The 18,759-nt window shown below is 36.6% G+C and overlaps 1 protein-coding gene across 1 annotated transcript in view; it reads right to left on the reverse strand.

The window, feature by feature from the left end:
- Positions 1 to 17,833, reverse strand: part of AQR (aquarius intron-binding spliceosomal factor) — a 58,635-nt gene extending 40,802 nt beyond the window's left edge. Inside the window, exons 1-16 of the mRNA XM_071744295.1 lie at positions 17,605 to 17,833; positions 16,703 to 16,759; positions 15,462 to 15,502; positions 14,404 to 14,439; positions 13,961 to 14,081; positions 12,670 to 12,810; positions 10,968 to 11,036; positions 10,428 to 10,528; positions 9,581 to 9,657; positions 8,248 to 8,312; positions 6,791 to 6,907; positions 5,694 to 5,807; positions 4,770 to 4,873; positions 3,917 to 4,019; positions 2,792 to 2,912; positions 124 to 265 (exon numbers count right to left, since the gene is read on the reverse strand). Of these exons, the coding sequence (XP_071600396.1) occupies positions 124 to 265; positions 2,792 to 2,912; positions 3,917 to 4,019; positions 4,770 to 4,873; positions 5,694 to 5,807; positions 6,791 to 6,907; positions 8,248 to 8,312; positions 9,581 to 9,657; positions 10,428 to 10,528; positions 10,968 to 11,036; positions 12,670 to 12,810; positions 13,961 to 14,081; positions 14,404 to 14,439; positions 15,462 to 15,502; positions 16,703 to 16,759; positions 17,605 to 17,688 (1,493 nt within the window). The 5' untranslated portion in view covers positions 17,689 to 17,833. The remainder of the gene's footprint in view (positions 1 to 123; positions 266 to 2,791; positions 2,913 to 3,916; positions 4,020 to 4,769; positions 4,874 to 5,693; positions 5,808 to 6,790; positions 6,908 to 8,247; positions 8,313 to 9,580; positions 9,658 to 10,427; positions 10,529 to 10,967; positions 11,037 to 12,669; positions 12,811 to 13,960; positions 14,082 to 14,403; positions 14,440 to 15,461; positions 15,503 to 16,702; positions 16,760 to 17,604) is intronic.
- Positions 17,834 to 18,759: the final 926 nt, after the last annotated feature.

The raw sequence follows: 18,759 nt of genomic DNA on the forward strand, positions 1-18,759 counted from the left end.
TACCCATACATAATTCAAAATACATTTGCTACTATGTATTTAGTGTATGCATCCTGTATCAGTTCTTCATTGTCAAATGATTACAACTGAAGTGACAAGTTTGGAGCAGTTAATAAATATTACCATGGTTTCATTCTACTGACACTATCTTCAATGTCCTGTCTGATCTCATAGGTAGACTCCAAGCGGAAGAGATTGAAGTTCCTCAGCAGGTAGTCGTGGAGAGTCAGAAACTGTAGATTCAATTTGGGAAGTGCAAGGCAGCCTAAAGGAGTAAGGGTGGAAGGGAAGAGGAATTTGATGGATTAAAAAAAAAAAAAAATAATAAAATATTGGTACTATGAATTCATAAATATATACACGTGTTATGACAGAGTTGTTATCATGGGTAAAATACTCCTTTTCTAACTATACGTGACTAAAAATTGCACATTCCTGTCCCTTCTTCTGCCAGATTTTTGCACTCTCATAATGAACCCGCACAAGATTAAAGGAATTTTCATCCTTCTGGCAGTAATACAGTGAACTATTTAAAGTGAATAGTATTCCAGCTAAAACAGAACTGACAAAGCTCAAATGCAGGGCATTTGGGAATTCAACAATTAGCACTACTACATATTGATGAAAAAGGCTCATTAACTAATAATAATAAAAATGTGTTATCCAGCAATTCCACAACTGCAATTTTTTACATTAATTAGAAGTCACAACAATGATTAAAATTTTTCAAACCAAGAAATCAAAACTTAATTTACAGCTTTCTTCAAATTTGTTACTGATAATGGTTAAATATTTTTTTATGAGAATGAAAAACATTAGATTAGGTCTAACTAAACAAGGAGTAATAAAACACATATACAGCTCCTAAAGCTTGGATAGCTTTAAGGTAGTCTTAGACACAACTTTTCCATAATGAAAACTCTTATATGTTACTCATTTAACACTACTGGACTAATGTTCCAGCTTACCACCTAGGCTTAAGACCTGTGAAAGCATCAGGGTTTTGAAACTTGGAATGTTACCCTTGAAACCTTTCTGGGTATATGCAATGCCCATTTGCTTTCACATGCACTGAGATACAATAGCAGTGAAGAAAGGTGACAGAACACAGCACTTTCTATTCTGGAAAGCCTCATGGTGATAAAATGCTTTAACACATTTCCCAGCACCAAGTAACAAAGCCTGTCCTGTAAAGATGGTTATATGCACAAAGGGCAGGGCCTAAAGCAACACCTCTTCTAGGCTGTGCAGCATTTATCTTCTTCCCTCATTTCTTAAAACAGAAAAAAAATCTTCCTATCTTTCCTGGCCTAAAATTTAATTTTTAGACTAAAAAAACGTAGCTACATTTCTGAACACAAAAAGCCCCAAAATGATGAAAATAAGTTTGAAATCAGGGCTGGAGAATACAGGGAGACTAAAAAGAGCAAGTGTAAACTGAAGCTAAGAGAAGCTAAATAAAAAAACATTGGTAACAGTCTGACAGCAACAGAAATGCTTCACAACAGTACTACCAATACACAGACAATAACAACAAGAGACCACTAAGAAAGAGGAAAACATTTCCACTAGAAATCACTATTACTTGCCAAAATTACATTTCACCACTAATAAAATTTCTTTAATGAATTATTAAAATAAAAATTAAAAAAACAACACAGAAAGATGTGTGATGAGCTGCTCCTTCTTCCCCTTGCCACCTCTGCCCCAGCAATAACATATATAGTGTGATTAATTATTTGTCTGTTAAAATACATGCAAAATTTCTGTAAAGTTAGCCTTCCAACACAGTCTCCTTTCAGGCAGACCTATAAATGAAATTTGGTTTATATCTTTGGAAAAAGAAGATTGTTTTGTTGCCTACAGCCATGCCTTATCTAAAGCAGTCAAATTTTAAAATATCTCATTAATACTTGTTCACAGAGAATATATGTCAAAAAAATTATGCTGAGCAGCTTAACTTCAGACTCATACCTACTACACAAAAAAACTCTGAGACAAAACTACATGGATGAGGGTACAGAATACTCACTGCTCAAATCAGAAACATAATTTATACTAGACTTTGAGGAAGTGTGTTGCTATTTGGAATTTCCAGATTTAAAATTAAAATTTTCACATTCCTAATAAAAATTCTCATGATCCTTACTAAAATTTACAGCATGAGGTTTTTAAAAAGCACACTATTTTTTTAAAGTAACTAGATGAAAATATGTGTTGTTCACTGCAAGGCTTAAAATTACATAATTCCTTCTTTGTAATAACTGCAGTTTGCTTTTAGATGATAAGCATATCAAGCAAGAACACCTGAATTTAAAATGCATACACTACCTTTCAGTGACTAGGTGTACAGTTCTACCTTGAAATCAGAAAATAAGATAATTCATGTTAATTTCCTCTCATCAACACTTTTTCTTTTTTAAAAGGCTTCTTTGAATCTATTTAAGAGTAAAGCACAAACAACACCATTTCTGATGCATGTTTAAAGCTTGTTTCTCCTTACACCAACTGCCTGTGCTACAGCACATCTGTTACCTCAATTAGAAGCAAATACATTTATTTGTGTGAACATAGGCCTTTTTCCTTAAAAAATTTTCCTTAAATCCACCACAAGTTTGCCAACAATTTCATCTGAGAGTTCTTGATACACAACCCAAAAAAACCTGACCTCACTTTAAAGTATTGCAAGATTCAAAAATACTGCAAATACATTCCAAAGATAGAGTGAACTGTAGACATCAATAGAAAATTTTTTTTCCCCACCAGCATTTATTGAACTACTCAATCATACCTTCTCCAGAATAATATTCAGTTGGTACAATATTTTCATCCCAAATAATCTTCTCTGTAGGATAAAGAGGCATCTGGTTAAGTTGCTGAATTTGAGATATTCTTCGTTCGTGACGGGAAACCTAAAGGACGGATGCACTTTAAACTTCCATAAGAAAAAATGGGACAAAAAAGCTTTCTTTGAAACTTATACTTTAATTTGTAAGACTGTTGGTGATCACCAGTCATTTTGTCTCTTTGAACAATTTATTTTGTTTTTTTAATTAAACTAAATGCATACACAGACATTAAAAATGAATACACATATAGTCCAACTATCAGTGGTAGTACTAGAGTTAAAAAAATTCTTTGGCTACTCAGCTGGCAAAAAAATGGCACAACTGAACTGAAAATAACAGTCAAGGCTCAGCAGAGAATCAACTTCAAATTAAATTTTTTTTGTTTCCTGTGAAATATACGGTCACTATATAAAGAACACTGCTCATTCAGTAACAGCAAGTCTTAATCCCCTCTTGGAAAGAATATAATCAATACCATAGTACAATCTGTCATCTGAATAAATCCCTCCCCACAGTATCCATAAGTATCATATTAATACCACCTAAAACTTATGAAATTTTATGAACAATTTTTAAACAAATCAACAACCACAAAATAAGCCTATGGAAAAGATTTTAGAAAACAGCTATGCCATGCCATTCTAATACTGGTGTCAGATTAAAAGCCTGCAGTAATGTTGTTATATGCTAAATATTTAAAAAATTTTGTGCAAACAGTACTGAAAATCTAGATCTACTTTAGCAGATGTTTTTAAAAGGGAAAAACAGGTTACTACATAAAGAGCAACAGCTTTTTCAGAAGAAATCAAACTAAACACAAATTACACCAAACACAAGCATACTAGTTTCTCAGGGAAACTACATTTATAAATAAACATTTCCAAATACTTAATTTATATGGATTTAAACCCCACCTCAGCAGCCTTTTACTGCTGTAACACTGTTGTGGTTCACACATAGTTCAGCCATAGGTCCTAAATGGCTCCTTTAATACCGTTTAGATGCCAGATGCAGCCATATCTTGAGTTTGCAATAAAAAAATACAAGCAATATTATTATAGTTTTACCAGCAACTCCAGAAGAAACTCCTTTTCATAGCTTGAGTCTCCTCCTTCAGGCAAGGGTGGCAGCAGGCAGAGGTATGATGCCACCTGATGGAGAGTGTTCGAGCTGCATAGCAGAAGGAAGAAAACACTCGTGTCAATTGACACTGAAATTAAGAGAGAACACTTCCTGAATGCTTTTTTCTTTCTTTCCTTAAATAAAAAATCCAACCATGATTTCTATTGCTGGGACCAGCAATTGCAGATCAGTATTTTAAGTAAAGTTTGAGATATTTCGACTATTTAATTTAGGAATTGTTACAAAGTGTTCTAGAACATTTCCATGGGTAAAGGGTGTGCTCAGTCACAGGTGTAAACTGAACCCCTCACCCACAATAAACACAGCAAGGTATGAATATTTTTTACTGTTTGAGACATGTATTGAAGACAGTAAGAAACAACAGAGCACACATTGCTTTTGTCAAAATACAGTTACCCTTTTAATCACCACATTTACCACTGCATTATACTTTGATGTCTGTTGCCATTGTTGTACAGAACAGAGTAAAAAAAAGCTAAATTAGAAGAGAAGAGAGGTGAGCACTGAACATTAACTACTGCTCCAACTAGCTAGCTTTCTTCCATAATACAGTCTCATTCATTAGCAAAAAAATTTCTCATACTGGAATTAGAATACTTCACTACAAACTCTCCTTGTCTCCCTATTTCAGCAGATATAAAGGCAATCTGACAAGTTAGAAAGACATGAGAAGGGATGTGAGAAATCAGGAAAAAAAAGGATAGAAGTTTCTTAAATTAAAGCACACTCAGAACAAAGAACTTCAATTTCATGCTGAACTTAATTCTGATAACTTACCTAAGGGGTCCAAATAATTTCACCAGTGAATCACGAGTATCTACTGCAGCTACATTTGAGAGTGCAAAGTCATATAACTCTGGGAAATGTGCAAATGCTGCTCTCTACAAAAGACCCAGGCCCAAAAACGAAATTTAAGCATATTCATTAAACAATCTGATTACAATCTAAATATCTACACAAAAGCATAGCTTCTTCTAATTCATAATACATAGCACCCTATGGACATTACCAGGATAGAAATAAAAACCAGGTGAAATTTCAGGGTTTTTTCTGTTAGTACCATCTATTGTATCTCCTGTGCTTCTGATATAGTATCTTTTTATACACTCCTATCCACATTTGTTCTGTCACTAAAATACAACATAAGGGGGCAGACATGTAGCCTTGCAGACAACTAAGGAAGACAAGAAACAAGTTTAATTTAACCAAAGCTCCTTGAATTTTGTTGTTAAAACTCAAGGGAAAAATTCAGAAATGTCTGTTTCTCTCTGACTACAATTACTGTAGATTTTAATTTTTTCTCTTATCAGCACTATTGTTACCATGTGTGTACAGATCTTGAAGAAATGGTGCCACCTACTGCATAATGATAAATTAAGTTCTCACAGCACCAGATTTTCTCTTCTGAATAGATTTAATGGGAGCAGTTCATCTCAGCTTGGCAATTTCAAATCAAAAGTGATGTTTAGTTTATGTTAAGTGATGTTTAGTGTGCATATAACTAAGTCATAGTCACATAGATAAGAAGAGTTAGTGCCTCCAGAATGGTAAAAGGCCAAGTTAAAACTGTTCCTGTAACCCAACAGGAAAATTAAAGGGCTTCTTTTGGAAAATAACTTAATGCCTATTCTAGACAAAAGTTAGACTAACACAGTAAAACTCTACCTTTTCTTTCTGATAACCACTTTGTTGTCTGCCTACCTGTAAAGAAGTAATTCTGTCATAATGAATCGTTGTCATTTCATTCTCTGTCAAAGCATTTCCAGTCTGATCATTGATTTCAAAGCCTGTGTAGAATTTGAGCATATCTAAAAGCTGAGACATCATACATATTATAAATTAGTGGATTAACAGTAAGACACATCCTACCATTAACAAAACCACAATTTAAGAGGACAAATCTGAGCACCATGCAGACAAAAGCTTCATGAAGTTCTTGAAGAAATGCACTAAGGTATGGTATAAAAATTTTATACCTGGCTTATGCACAAGAAATTGTTTTGGTAACTCATCCACAAGCAGAGCAGACAGTCCAGCCTGTAACCAACGCATTTTTTTTTACATACAAGGACTTGAAACTGAACTGTACTAAGTGACCTAGCCAGAAGTTCACTGAGACACTGAACCCAGCTTATGGCTTTCTGCTACCAAAAGGGAGAAGTCTTGCTCCCTCCTGTCCTCTTTGATATCAGCTATGGAATTCATCACACCTGTCAACGAGAGTATTTCTCTTAGAAGAAAATTATTCAGATATTCTGCTGACTTTGAGTTACATCAATACTGACCCTCAAAGAAAATGAACAAATGCCTGAGACTGGGGACAGCAAGCAGCATGAAAAGCAGCTGAGATGTAGGAAAGGGGAGAGACCTTCAGATCCTCCCATGAAAAGCAATATGCTCTCCATGACTGAGTACTGAAAGACAGTAATGAAACAAAGCTGCTGTGTCAAAGGTCAAAATGGTGCACAGAAGAATGCACTGTTGACAACTTCTGCTATTTGTGGGGTAAAGTGTGGCAGAAGCTGATGTCTTCTAGCTAGTATTTTTAAGAACTGTTCAAAAGCAGGGCCAGAAATGCAAGAGCAGTCAAACACATAAGTACAGCTAAGAGGTGTACTTATGTACACATAAGTACACACAAACACATAAGTACAGCTAAGAGCTACTGCTGGAAGGGTTTAAATAAACATTCAGGTTTCATATGTCAGAAAAACTCAAATACCTGTCTTAACAAATATAAAACAAAACACTTGCTGCACCAGAATGAAAAAGCTATTTTCAACAACTTTGTATCTTACCTGGGAGAAGAGATGACCTTCCTTCTCTCTTTTAGCCAGACTGGACAGGTAACAGTGAACAACAAGATGGGAGTCATCCAACACTGTATTAAACCATCGGCGTGTGGGAAGCAATGCCTGTGGTAAACAACCTCACATTAGTTCCAGCAATGCTGCAATATGCAAGAAATCCTGGTTTCAAGAAGGCCTATCAAGAGAGGTTGGAGCACTGTTATTTTCATATCTAATACCCTGAACATAGTTTCTCATATTAAAATAGCATTTCCATATGCCAAGGCACTGGGGTTTCAGTCAGGTAGGCTGCTATGAACACAGCTTTTTAGAGGACTTAAAGTATGGAACAAACTTGCCAGTAATAAAAGTGAATTAAATAAAGCAATTGTTGTACTACTAAGTGTCTACATAATACCTGTGTGCTACAAAATATAATATTAACCATTGTTTTAAATGGTTGTTTTCTATACTAATTTCATTAATTTTAAGCTTTTCTTTCTCCAGACTGCAAACTATTTCTTCTGCTATGGTAGGTTACCTTCTAAGGCAGTCCATACACTTTAATATCATACAACTATTCTGAAAAAGGCCTCAACATAGACATAAACCCTATTAAAACAGTACATGCAATAGAGGCAGAGACTAGGATTTACAGCTGATTTCTCTACTGCTTTTTATAGTCATTCAAATAAGCTTCATGAACTGCCCAAATCCCAACCTTCCCATAATAGCTAGTGAGAACCAACATTAAATATACTGCCTCTAAGTATTTAAGCTAACAGCCAGACTTAAGTTTCAGAAAACTGTTTTATTTCAGAATATTTTCTAAACCTGGCATTATTTTACATAAATTGCTGCTCATGTGACAAGGTGTAACTAATGTCTTGTATTTTTCATCCTGGTACTGTGAAGCCTAGAACAGTCCCATCTTCTTAGTACCTGGTGAAAAATTTCACAAAACTTGCCTGGCTTCCTCTTATTCTGTAATATAACCTAGCTCATGAGAACTGTTGCTTCTAAATAATAATTTCTAGTCAAATAGAAATAGTTTACATTTCAGAACTACTGACACTTTCTGGGACTACAACCTACCACACAAAAGATACTTTAAGTGACCTATTATATAATGTGAAGAACACTCCTAGGTTATTCCTAGTGGATTAAAGCATCACACATATTCTTCAATTGCCAGCATTATTACCACAAGTCCAATTAACAGACTTCTTCACTGAGCAATTTAGAATCTTAGGTTTTTCTAACAGCTCATCTAGTTCACAAATTTTACTATGTAGCTCCCAATGTGGATGCACTGCTACAGCTTCCTATTTTCAGATGGATAACCACTATTAAGCAGCTGGGAGATAGCCACCTGCTAATTGGAATAAGGCTGTAATAATGAGTTTACACATTTAAAACCTAAAAAAGTATACCCAGAAACAGGTTAAAGCAACTTAATCACTTACCTCAAGATCCAGCATAAGTTCAATGAATCTCTCACAATAATGAACTTTGTCCATAGAAATAGGACCTAGACAGAAAAAAACCCAAACATTTTTGCAATTGATCCATACCATATTTGGTTTTCAATTATTCTTTTGAAAGGTAGTAAGTGCTATGAATATACACGTACTAGATTTTAACAAGATAAAGCTAACTAGCACATTATTCTCTTTCTGAAACATTTCTTTCACTCATGGCAAACCAGAAAATTTTTGAACATAAGAAACATAAGAGAACCACAGTTTCAGGAGGGATTTTACCCACTCTGAAAATAAAGCAAAGCAAAAAATCCAAACAAAAAACACAACTGAGATATACAAAAATGCACACTTCTACAAGATAACAATGATCCACTAAATTTCTTAAGAGCTTTTAACTCTGGGTACTCAAAAATACCTATTTACTCAAAAATATCTATTTAAAAGCTGCAACCAAGGGTTGCCAGTATTTTAAGGCACTCACGGGTGACTACTAAGGAGGCTTTAAGATCACAAACACAACACGAAGTCTGCTTTAATTAGTAACTATTTCCTAAAGCCTCCAAAGAACCATTAGAATAAATCTTCTTAAAACAAGTCTGGCATAACTGGGAGAACAGAGGGGATCAATCAGTACCCTTTCTGAGGAAGTCACAGTACACAGAATTTCCCTTTACATGTCACTTACAAGCTGAAGTTCACAAAGAGTTTAACAGCAAAAAGCAGAACTCTGGGAAGTGATTTCACCCAAAATGTGCTGTACTTAGTCTTTTTTGTCAAAAGGCTAACACCTTCCTGTACAAACACTTTTCGTTTCTAAGTTGGGCAAGCATATAATTTTCCTTGTCAGAATGACTTAGAAATCAAGAGCAGTCAAATCTTACAGAATTTCACTTCACTTAGGCTTTTGTTCTTAATCAACAGTACTGACAGAACAGAGCTTTATGATATGCATTTATACCACCTGTTTAACAAGGCATCTATCTAAGTACATATGCAATGCTTTAATGCTGTAAGAAGGCTGGAAAGCACACAATACACAACATAAGGACTCAGGTGTATTTTTTTACCAAGTTCAGAATGAACAAAAGAAGAGGTTTGAAGTAGCTTTCTGATATTTCATTTTCAAAGCATATACAGATTTGAATACTAATTTTGACACAAAATCCATACAGACAGCCATGGATTTCACTATAACTTCACCCAGATAATGTCTCCAACCTCAGGCTGGTATCCAAAGGAGTAGTTGGCTACAGCAAGAGAAAAAGAGTTGAAGACAGACTACCATGTAACAAACTATCATAAGAACAACAGTTACCTGAGACAGGTATTGACTTTAGCACAGCAATGAACTTCTGAATGAGCTGTGAAAGAAATCTTCTCTCCTGATAGGCTCTAAAATCAGATTTATCACAAAAGCATTAATATTCCATAAATGCAGATAAATAAATAAATACCATAAATACAATAAATACATATTTGATATTTTAATAATGTATAGTTAATGTAACACAATATTTAATAAGCATATTTAATACCTAACCACAATTGCATTCTTTCACTAATAAAAAGCTGCTTTTTATTTAATATTTTAAAATATTTGTATGTATTTATATAACAGTAACAGGCTGCTTTGAAACAAGTTGTTTCAATATGAAAACTTCTCTCCCTGAGCTCACACAGACAGATTAGCATTTTTAGGCACAGAACTGATTAAGAACCCCTGCTTCCACTGAGTCAAAGTAGCATGTAAACACCTATACCTTACCACATTGCAACACAAAAGTATTGGAAAATTAGCTTTTATGAGATACACACAAATTTATTCAAATACTGGCATAAGCTATTTGTTTTAGAGCTAAACTTTTGCTAAAGGTCATGAAGAAATACCAGTAACTACATGAATATTCTCATATGGCCTTGAACCTAAGATTTGCTATCACAAATTCACTGATAAAAATATTACATTCCATAACAGTATTTTGCATAAAGACTACTGGAAAACAAAACAGTTTCAAGACCACATACATTGAAGCCTTATTTGTCATCTTCACAGTTAAAAAAATATATATATATTTTTTATTGAAAACATTTATTCTAGCTTAAATACAATAATGCATTAAGAGGTTTGGATTTAACAAGAAAGGAAGGTTCTTGTAACATACTGCATTCTTGCCTCCTCATCCATTTTCTCATCATTTTTCTTAATGAGATTCCAGAACTTTTTTAGTTTTGGTGTCTTCTTCAGCTCTTGTTCCAGTCGTTTCTGAAATGTTAAAATGTTACTCAGTCACTAAGAACCCTGGTTTTCACAGGAGATAAAAATACAATCCAGTTGTCTTATTAAAAAGAAAAAATATATAACAAGCTGAAACAAGCAGTTGTCTCAGACTAATGTCAATAAATTATGACTATAAAAAAAGAATATAATACTGCCAGAAAGAGTCTAGCCATGTCATCAGCAGATTAGATGCCAGCTCCATTCCCCAGTCCCTGTGATCTCATGGCCTTGTCTACAAATTATAGCTTGAAGCAACAAAGCTTAGTGTTAGGAAAAATTTTACCAAACACACAAAAATCTAATTCCCTAGCACTGCTGGCAGCTTCAAGTATCAGACTTCAGTAACAATATTCCACAAAAATTCACATTACAGGACTTGGATAATGCCTAGAAGATTGCTTTGCCAGTTTAGTGTTACACTTACAGGTTGAAGAGCCATCCACATAGGTAAGGAAATGAGCTGCTGCACCTGACTCCTGATCAAATCCACTTCCTGGTAGAAAGTCAGAGACAGAAAAATGTGAGGGTTTTTTAAAACCTTATGTTCTCTGCTGTGCATCTCTTACAAAATATATTGATGTACATTACTGCCTGACAAAAGTACTTATGTTGTTGTATTAGATTTCACAGTTTCCTAACAGGAAACTGCTCAATAAGCCCTACACAATAACTGTTGCTGTAGTTTGCATTTTAGCTTCTTTCCATGGATTTTATCAGTTCCTTTTACTTCATCAAGGGCCCCATCCAAGTACCTATTTTTAGCTTAGAAGCTTGTGAGAACTCATGTTCCTTCTTCAGCCTTTTCTTGTTCTTAAACTGAATTTCCTTATTGTGCTTTCTCTGTTTTTATTCTTTCTCTTCTGAAGCTCTTCATTTATCAATTTTCTCCCACTTCATCTACACTCTGCCCATTTCCTCAAATAATTTATTTGCTCTGTCATTCATGTAACTTCAATTGTTCTTTTGTATGTTGTCTCTCCATCTCTGCCTATGATCTGCATCCACAAAGTTTTCCTTCTTTCCTGAACTACTGAAAAACTTCCTTTAACATCTTAAGTATGTCTTCAGACAAATGCTCCATTCTCAGCATTCTGAAACTTAAAACTTCAGTGCTCCTTACTTAAAACACTACTGTGACCACTGTGTTCTGCATTTCACAAACAAGTGCAGCTTCTAATAGCTGGATGCTTTTTTACAGGCACCTCTTTACTGGCTTCCATACCATGTATGTGAAAAACATGATTTGCAAGCAGGATTCAATATGGTCACTATCAAATGCTCCTTTAAAAAGAAGTCCTGCTGTACCATGGCCACTACAGAAAAACACTACCTCAGGAAACTACATACATAAGGTTCAGGATGATTACTGCCTCCCATAACCATTTCTAATTGCAGAATAAAATCATACACTTTCTAAATTGTTTTGTCTATGAGACATGATTTTGTTCTTTCCTTGTGCAGACCCTGATTTTGACTGATCCATCCTGTGTGCAATATAAGTAAAAATTAAGAAAAAGCCCAGTAACAAGCAAGGGGAGAGTACTGTTTCACATAACAGCTATTGTAAATTACTCTACACACTTGCTACTTAGCATCTAAAGCTGTTGTTTTACTATAGATTGAGAACACAACTTGATCCAATGCTTATTTCAAGCTAACTCAAGAGAAGTGCAGATATAAGTATTATCTAAACCTGGCTCCAAAAGTGAAAAGTTACTGTCTTTCTCAACACCTAGTGAAAATAATTTTGTGCAATTTCCCAGCCAAACTAAAAAGAGCAAAGTAGTTAAGTAACATGCTTTTAAGTGTAAAGGACCATTTTCTAATGTAAATATGCATTTTTAAGCATAGTTTTCAATACAAGTCTGAATATATGCCTTTAAATTACAATAAGTGCAAATACTCCAATTTTTAGTCTCTTTTATGACCTTGTGTCAGACAAAAGCAAGATGATGAGAGATAACACAAGAATCAAAAAGAAGGGTAAAAGCCCTCCAGTCCCATCTTCTTCCTGAAGTGGGAATTTTGTTTCATCTGTCTCATAAGAAGAGACTGATCAAATGAAACTGCTATGAACTCAGAACCACATAAACACACTGGAAGCATTACAGTTACTTTTAACATACCAAACTATTGAAGCAGTGATCAAGGAAAAGCAGCAGGACTGTCTGTTCATGCAGAGAGTATTCACTGTCATTTTCAACCAACGATGCTTTCAGTATGCATTTGAAAAAGAAGGGAAAGTGTTCTGGCTTTTTTTTGAATGTCTAGGAATAGAAAATGAAATTGATTCTGAGTCAGGTTGATAAAAGCAAGTTCAGTTTTCCATTACACTATGGGAATATTCATAGCTGACTACTGTCTTCTGCTTAGTCTACCACAGGCGATACACAGGACAATGTGAACAAGACAAATGGAGTGAATTGTGTTGAGAGAATGTTCAACTGGGGAACTGATAGATTTTGGGCAAAATTATGGCAGCTGTTTTAGTGATCTTTGAAAAACGAGCTGGTAAAACCCACCAGAATTACAGTTGTGCAATTAAACAGTTGTCCCATTAAACTATCTCAGCCAGAAAAAAAGATTTACCAAATAATCATCAAGACAAAATGGTTTCTTTACAGGGAAACCAGCACCAAATGACAAATTTAACTCAGTTGCTTGAGAAGCAACACATTCCTGTCATTTTGCATCAAGTACATATGCCAGAACAAAAAAACCCACAGACATCATATAAACATGTTGTTAAACCTTTGTAATAAATGCAGTGCCAGTAATGTCACTACTGTAGGAGTGACAGTAATGGTATCACTACTGGAGGAAGCATGCTTCTGAAACAATACCTGTATAGAATTTTTAACTAGTCTCATGCTATCAAGATAGCCTGTGAGAATTGTACTGTTTGTGGAAACACTAAATCATATCTACACCCAGTATAATAAAAAACAGTACACATAGAAGCAGAATAAGATATTACCTTAGTATAAAATTTCACGCAAGAAAGCTACAAAACATTATTCATGGGTTTTAAGCAAGACACTACTAGATACTGTATTAAGACTACCAGTGGTGTATTCTTCTATTCAAAGACATAAAAATTCTTTTTTCTTTCATTATCAGAACAAGAACTCTGAAAATGCCTGACTTTTGTTAAGTGCTAAAAAAGCAAACTGCTGATGATGGTGGAAAGGCATCACACAGCAGTACACAGGACTTAGGCACCAGAAGGAACCAGGTGATTTTTCCATCCACCCATCGCTTTCTCCAAAAAGCAAACACATTTTAGAACACCATATGAGGCATTCCAGCTGAGGTACCATTTACTTTTAACAGTACAAGTTTGCTACTTTCTGTCAGTATAAGAGAGCACAAGCTTGGATATCAAAGTCAATCCTGGCTATAATTGAAATTGGTTACCTCCCACGCAGGGACATTCTCTCTGAACTTCTCGTTCACCATACAGCAGATTGACATTAAGAATGCCTTACTGGACACCTCTGGAGAATAATTCATCCACAGGTAATTTTCAAGGTACTGGCTGTGAAGAGACAAAGAATATTTCATTAGCTGCTGCCACCCACATAATCTGTCACTCATTTAAAAGAGCAGCAATTCACAGGGGGTTTTGCTTCCTTCTCCTTAAAGCCAACTTTATACTTTGTGAGTAGTTCCTGAAGTTACCTCTCATCTAAGGCCACTGAAGCAAAACTGGTTACTCAGTAATTGCTACAAGATACAGTTGAGTTATGAGGAAGACACACTCACCAGAGGGTTTTCAAGTGTAACAAGTAGCCTATGTTCAAAATTACTTACAGGATCATTTGAAAAAGTAACTTAAAATTTCACTCCAAGTAGCTTACCTGAATTCAAGAAGCATTATCTTTCTAATAGCAAACCTAAAAAGGAAAAGGTACCCAATTAACAGAGGAAAGAAAGCTTCCTACATACATTTTTGCTCCATGGAAAACAGCTGTGTTTTCTCTTATTTTGTTAAACAACAAAACCTGCAGAAGCAGGTAATTCTAGGAATTATTTCTGGCCCCCATATCCATGCAAGTGAAAACAGTTCAGTGTAGAAGCAACTGCTCTAACACTGTGGAAACAAAAGTTCGTGAAGATTCATTAAACAACCAAATTCCCATTAAAAAAACCCAAACCATCTACATCTTTGAAATACAAACACCAACTCTAACAGCCTTGAAAACAGAACTGCTAGAAGCAGAGAGTGTCTTCTGCAAAATTACAACTACATATATAATCAGTTTGTAATTGTGTCTCTTCTTAGCGACTGGAAATGGAAGTTGCTCTGATCCTAGATGGAAATTTTTACAACAGCTTCATGAATAAATCAAAGACATTTCTCTCTAAACCTCAAACTTCCCAAGAAGGTCTCCAAACAGCTATGGCTACAACTCTTTTCTGTACACATAGATGCAGAATGAATTATATCTTGAATATTTTGTCTCCCCCACCTAAAAACATGATTAATTGAAATGAGACTTGACCTTTATAAACTTGGTAGCAATTATTAGGGAAAGAGCAAAATGCTAGAGGCAGCACACTCCTTAACTGATTTTTTTCCTTTACATATCTTAGTGACAAAAAAAAAAAAAACAGCCTTCTGTAACCATCACAACAAAACCAACGTAAACCACAACAGATTATCAGATCTAGGAACTAAACAGCACTACATCCAACCATCACATTTGGGGATTATGAGCTCATTAATTTCCTTTTTGCCACATTTGGACTTGGACATAATGTACTGATTAAATGGCTCAAAATGCAGTCAAGCTATTTTCATCTACTTTCAACATGTTAATGCATTTTAAAATAGTCTATGAAATTTTCAGCATGTACTTCAATACAGATAATGCTGGAATGATTCTTTATGAGCAAAAGTGACCAGTGTACTTACTTTGACCTTACAATTTCTTTTGTATATACATCTTCAATAACCTATGGGAAAAAATATTTAGAAAAAGGTTAAGAATTGTATATAATTCATAAAGTAATTAAAAACACATTAAGATACCTTATATGCTCAAACTTATATTAGTTACCCTATGAATTAGTTACTCTCTGCTTACTACTGTTTGATCAAAAATATTGTACCAGTTATGTCTGAGCACTGAAAAGTCCAAAAGCTTCACACACATCTCCACAAAGAAAGTGAATCAACTTCGAGGATACTATGGAATGATAAGAGAATTGATAGGGCCTTCATTCAAGTCATTCTGAAGGAATAACCTGCATCTCACTAAGATTTTTGTATAAAAGCAAACAGATCTGAAAAACTTCTTATTGTTCATCTTTGGCTTTCCATTCAATATAAAGAACAGTCTCCAAGAGTAAAGTCTGCATCAGTGCAGTTATCTGTTGTCACTGTTTCTTTAAAATTACATTTAACCAAATCCAGAAACTTTTACCTAATTTTTCCAAAGGGAATCAAAGAATCTGGGCTCTCTGTTGCAATAGGGACAGACTCACATCAGATGGCACAGAGATGCAATTCAGCTATTTATGTATGTCCTAGTTTTAACAATCACAGACAAATATTATCACAAATACTACAAAGACAGTGAGTAAAATGAAGCTGAAATGGGAAATTCAACCAAATAGCCACACAGGAAATAAACCTGAAATTTAAGAACACCACACTACAGAAAACTTAAACAAAACCAAACATAACATGCCCAGTTTTAAAAATTCAAAACACACACATTGCCCAGAGCAGCACCACAATTGTCAGCTCAAAACTGTCTGAAGAAGCATTTATACACAAGTATCCAGTTCAGTAATACCTGCACCCTTCATCCTTCTTTGATTTCTAAAAGTAGTCCCTCCTCAAACATATTTTAATATGAAAGATGATGCTCAAAAATATTTCACTCTCATTAAGTTCTTGAGCAAAATAAACTGAACAATTAGCACCCAAAACTTTGGTCTGCTACACCTTCAAACCTGTGCTTACACTTATAAACTACAAATAAAAAGCAAACAATTTAAAATTACTTAGTGTTAAGCAACCAGTGACCTTCCAAGCTTTTTGTACTCCTACACTGCTATACAGTATAAGAATAATTGAAGGTTGGCACATCAGAAAAGGGTTGAACTCATTCTTCTACACCCCAACAACATTCCAGTAGAAGTACTTACCTTTAAATCAAAAGCCAATTTTTTCTTCACATGTGGAGCCCAATATTTATTTGCTAACTACAAGGAGGAAAAATAAAGTAGAGGTTATATATACACATTTTCAGTTGTAGTAGTACAATAAGTCTACAATAAGTTCCTCTTCAACTGTCACAACTATTTTGCTTAATTTGGGCTTATGGTATCTAGAAGTAACAAAATTACGTTTTCCAGCAAGAATGCTTTTCAACCATCTTTGTTTTTATGCTTAAACCTTTCCCAGTGGAAGTGCAATTATCTGTAAATATTTTAGATGTGTTGAGTGCTAAATAATAAACTAATTTTCTCTTCAGTTACTTCCATAAAACCTCTCAAAAATATAATGATCTCAGAGGACCAGCAAGCCCTAGTTAACAAATGATTACACTCCCATCAAGGAATCTCACTAAGAACTAAATATAAAGGTCTCATATTTTAAAGCTGTTCACTGTAGCCAGCACTTCACCAAAACTCCTGAGCTACAGTGGAAAGAACTTCCAAACCACCTTTATCCAAACTTCTTCATGCTGGAGAAGCATCAGGAAAGCAGCATTCTCAGCACAAAACACGAACACTTGTATAAAACCACTCAAAATGCTCAGCTACAAGAAGCTGCCACCAACTTGTCAGGTACTACAGCAATGCTGAGTTATTTTGCAGTGCTGCTCTTGTCCCATCCCGGAGGCCATGCATTCTTGTGTGGACCATCGGCGTTAAACTCTCCTCACCCATCACACAACATTTCCTTTTCCCTCACACCCACGGACTGCAAAGTCTCTTCAACCACGGAGCTGCCTTCGCTGCCGGAACGGCCTCTCCGGCACCCGGCTCCAGCCACGGGAGAGGCGGCCCGGAGACCCCCCGGTGGCCGCTTCCCCCGGCCTTACCTGTGTCACGTACTCCGCGTTGATCTGCGAGACGGTGGGGGCCACGATCTTCTTCGGCGGGGCCGAAGACGCTGGCGCCGCCATGGCAGCGCCGTCCCCACAGCCCTTGGGCGCGCCGCCGCTCTCCTCCCGCCGCTCTCGGCCCAACGCGCCGCAGCCGCGCTGCAGCCCGAGCCGAACCGGAGGCCGAACCGAACCAACCTCCGGGCAAAGGGAAGTCGAGAGGGGAGCGCTTCCGGGGCGAGGAGCGCCAGAGCGGCAGCGGAGAGGGAAGGGCGGCGGCTGCGCCACCTGGTGCGACCTCCCCGGTACTGCCGCCCTGAGGCAAAGGGGAGGTGAGGGGCGCCCGGGCCGCTCAGGGCTCGTCCCGGGGCTGATGCGGTAGCGCGCCGGCTGATGGGCCCGGCCGTCCCCGGCAAGACATCTGCCCTTTGCAAGGCGCGCCAGAGGAGGCTGTGGGAGCCGGTAGAGTGCGACGAAGGAAGAGGGAGGTGATAAATGCACTGAGATTGCTTCCACTCTCCCCCTCCAAATGCTCAGCTTAGGGTGACTCCTTCTGTTGTATTTATCCGAGCTGAGGTTTCTGTCCATCTGACATGGGGAAGAGCCGCTCTTACTCCTCTCAGGCAAACGCCGCCGAGGCCCCAGGGTGTGGTGCTGCCGGGCGGGCCTCCCGACAGGGATGAACCCAGCATGGGAGAGGCGCGGGCCGGAGGGAAATAACCCCTCGGTCTCTGCAGTCAGAGGTTTGGTAATGATTTAGAGAGGTTTGCAATTAACTCGTTCTGTTTGGTAAACACACAAATTGAAGAGGACAGCAAGACTCCCCGGAGAAGTTACACTGCTTTGTTTCTGTGCACATTACCCAGCATCTGCCACTCAAGTACTTCAAACTGCCAGGCTGATACAGCTGAAGTCTATTTGAATATGACCTCCTTTGTTTTGATACCAAGGTGATCTCCATTTCATTTCTTCAAACGGAGGTTAAACTAAATATTCTTTTTGAAGTTGAGTGAGGATGTACAATGGGAATGGAAAATGTAATGACAGTGTCTTGCACAGGATCAGACAGTGGCTGCATTCAAATAAATATGCCCAGTGCCTGCCTTTGCTTTCAATGAATCAGAATTTTTAAGTTTTCCTTGTAAAAAGAAA

This window comes from Heliangelus exortis, chromosome 5, assembly GCF_036169615.1.
Source record: "Heliangelus exortis chromosome 5, bHelExo1.hap1, whole genome shotgun sequence".
NCBI lineage: Eukaryota > Metazoa > Chordata > Aves > Apodiformes > Trochilidae > Heliangelus > Heliangelus exortis.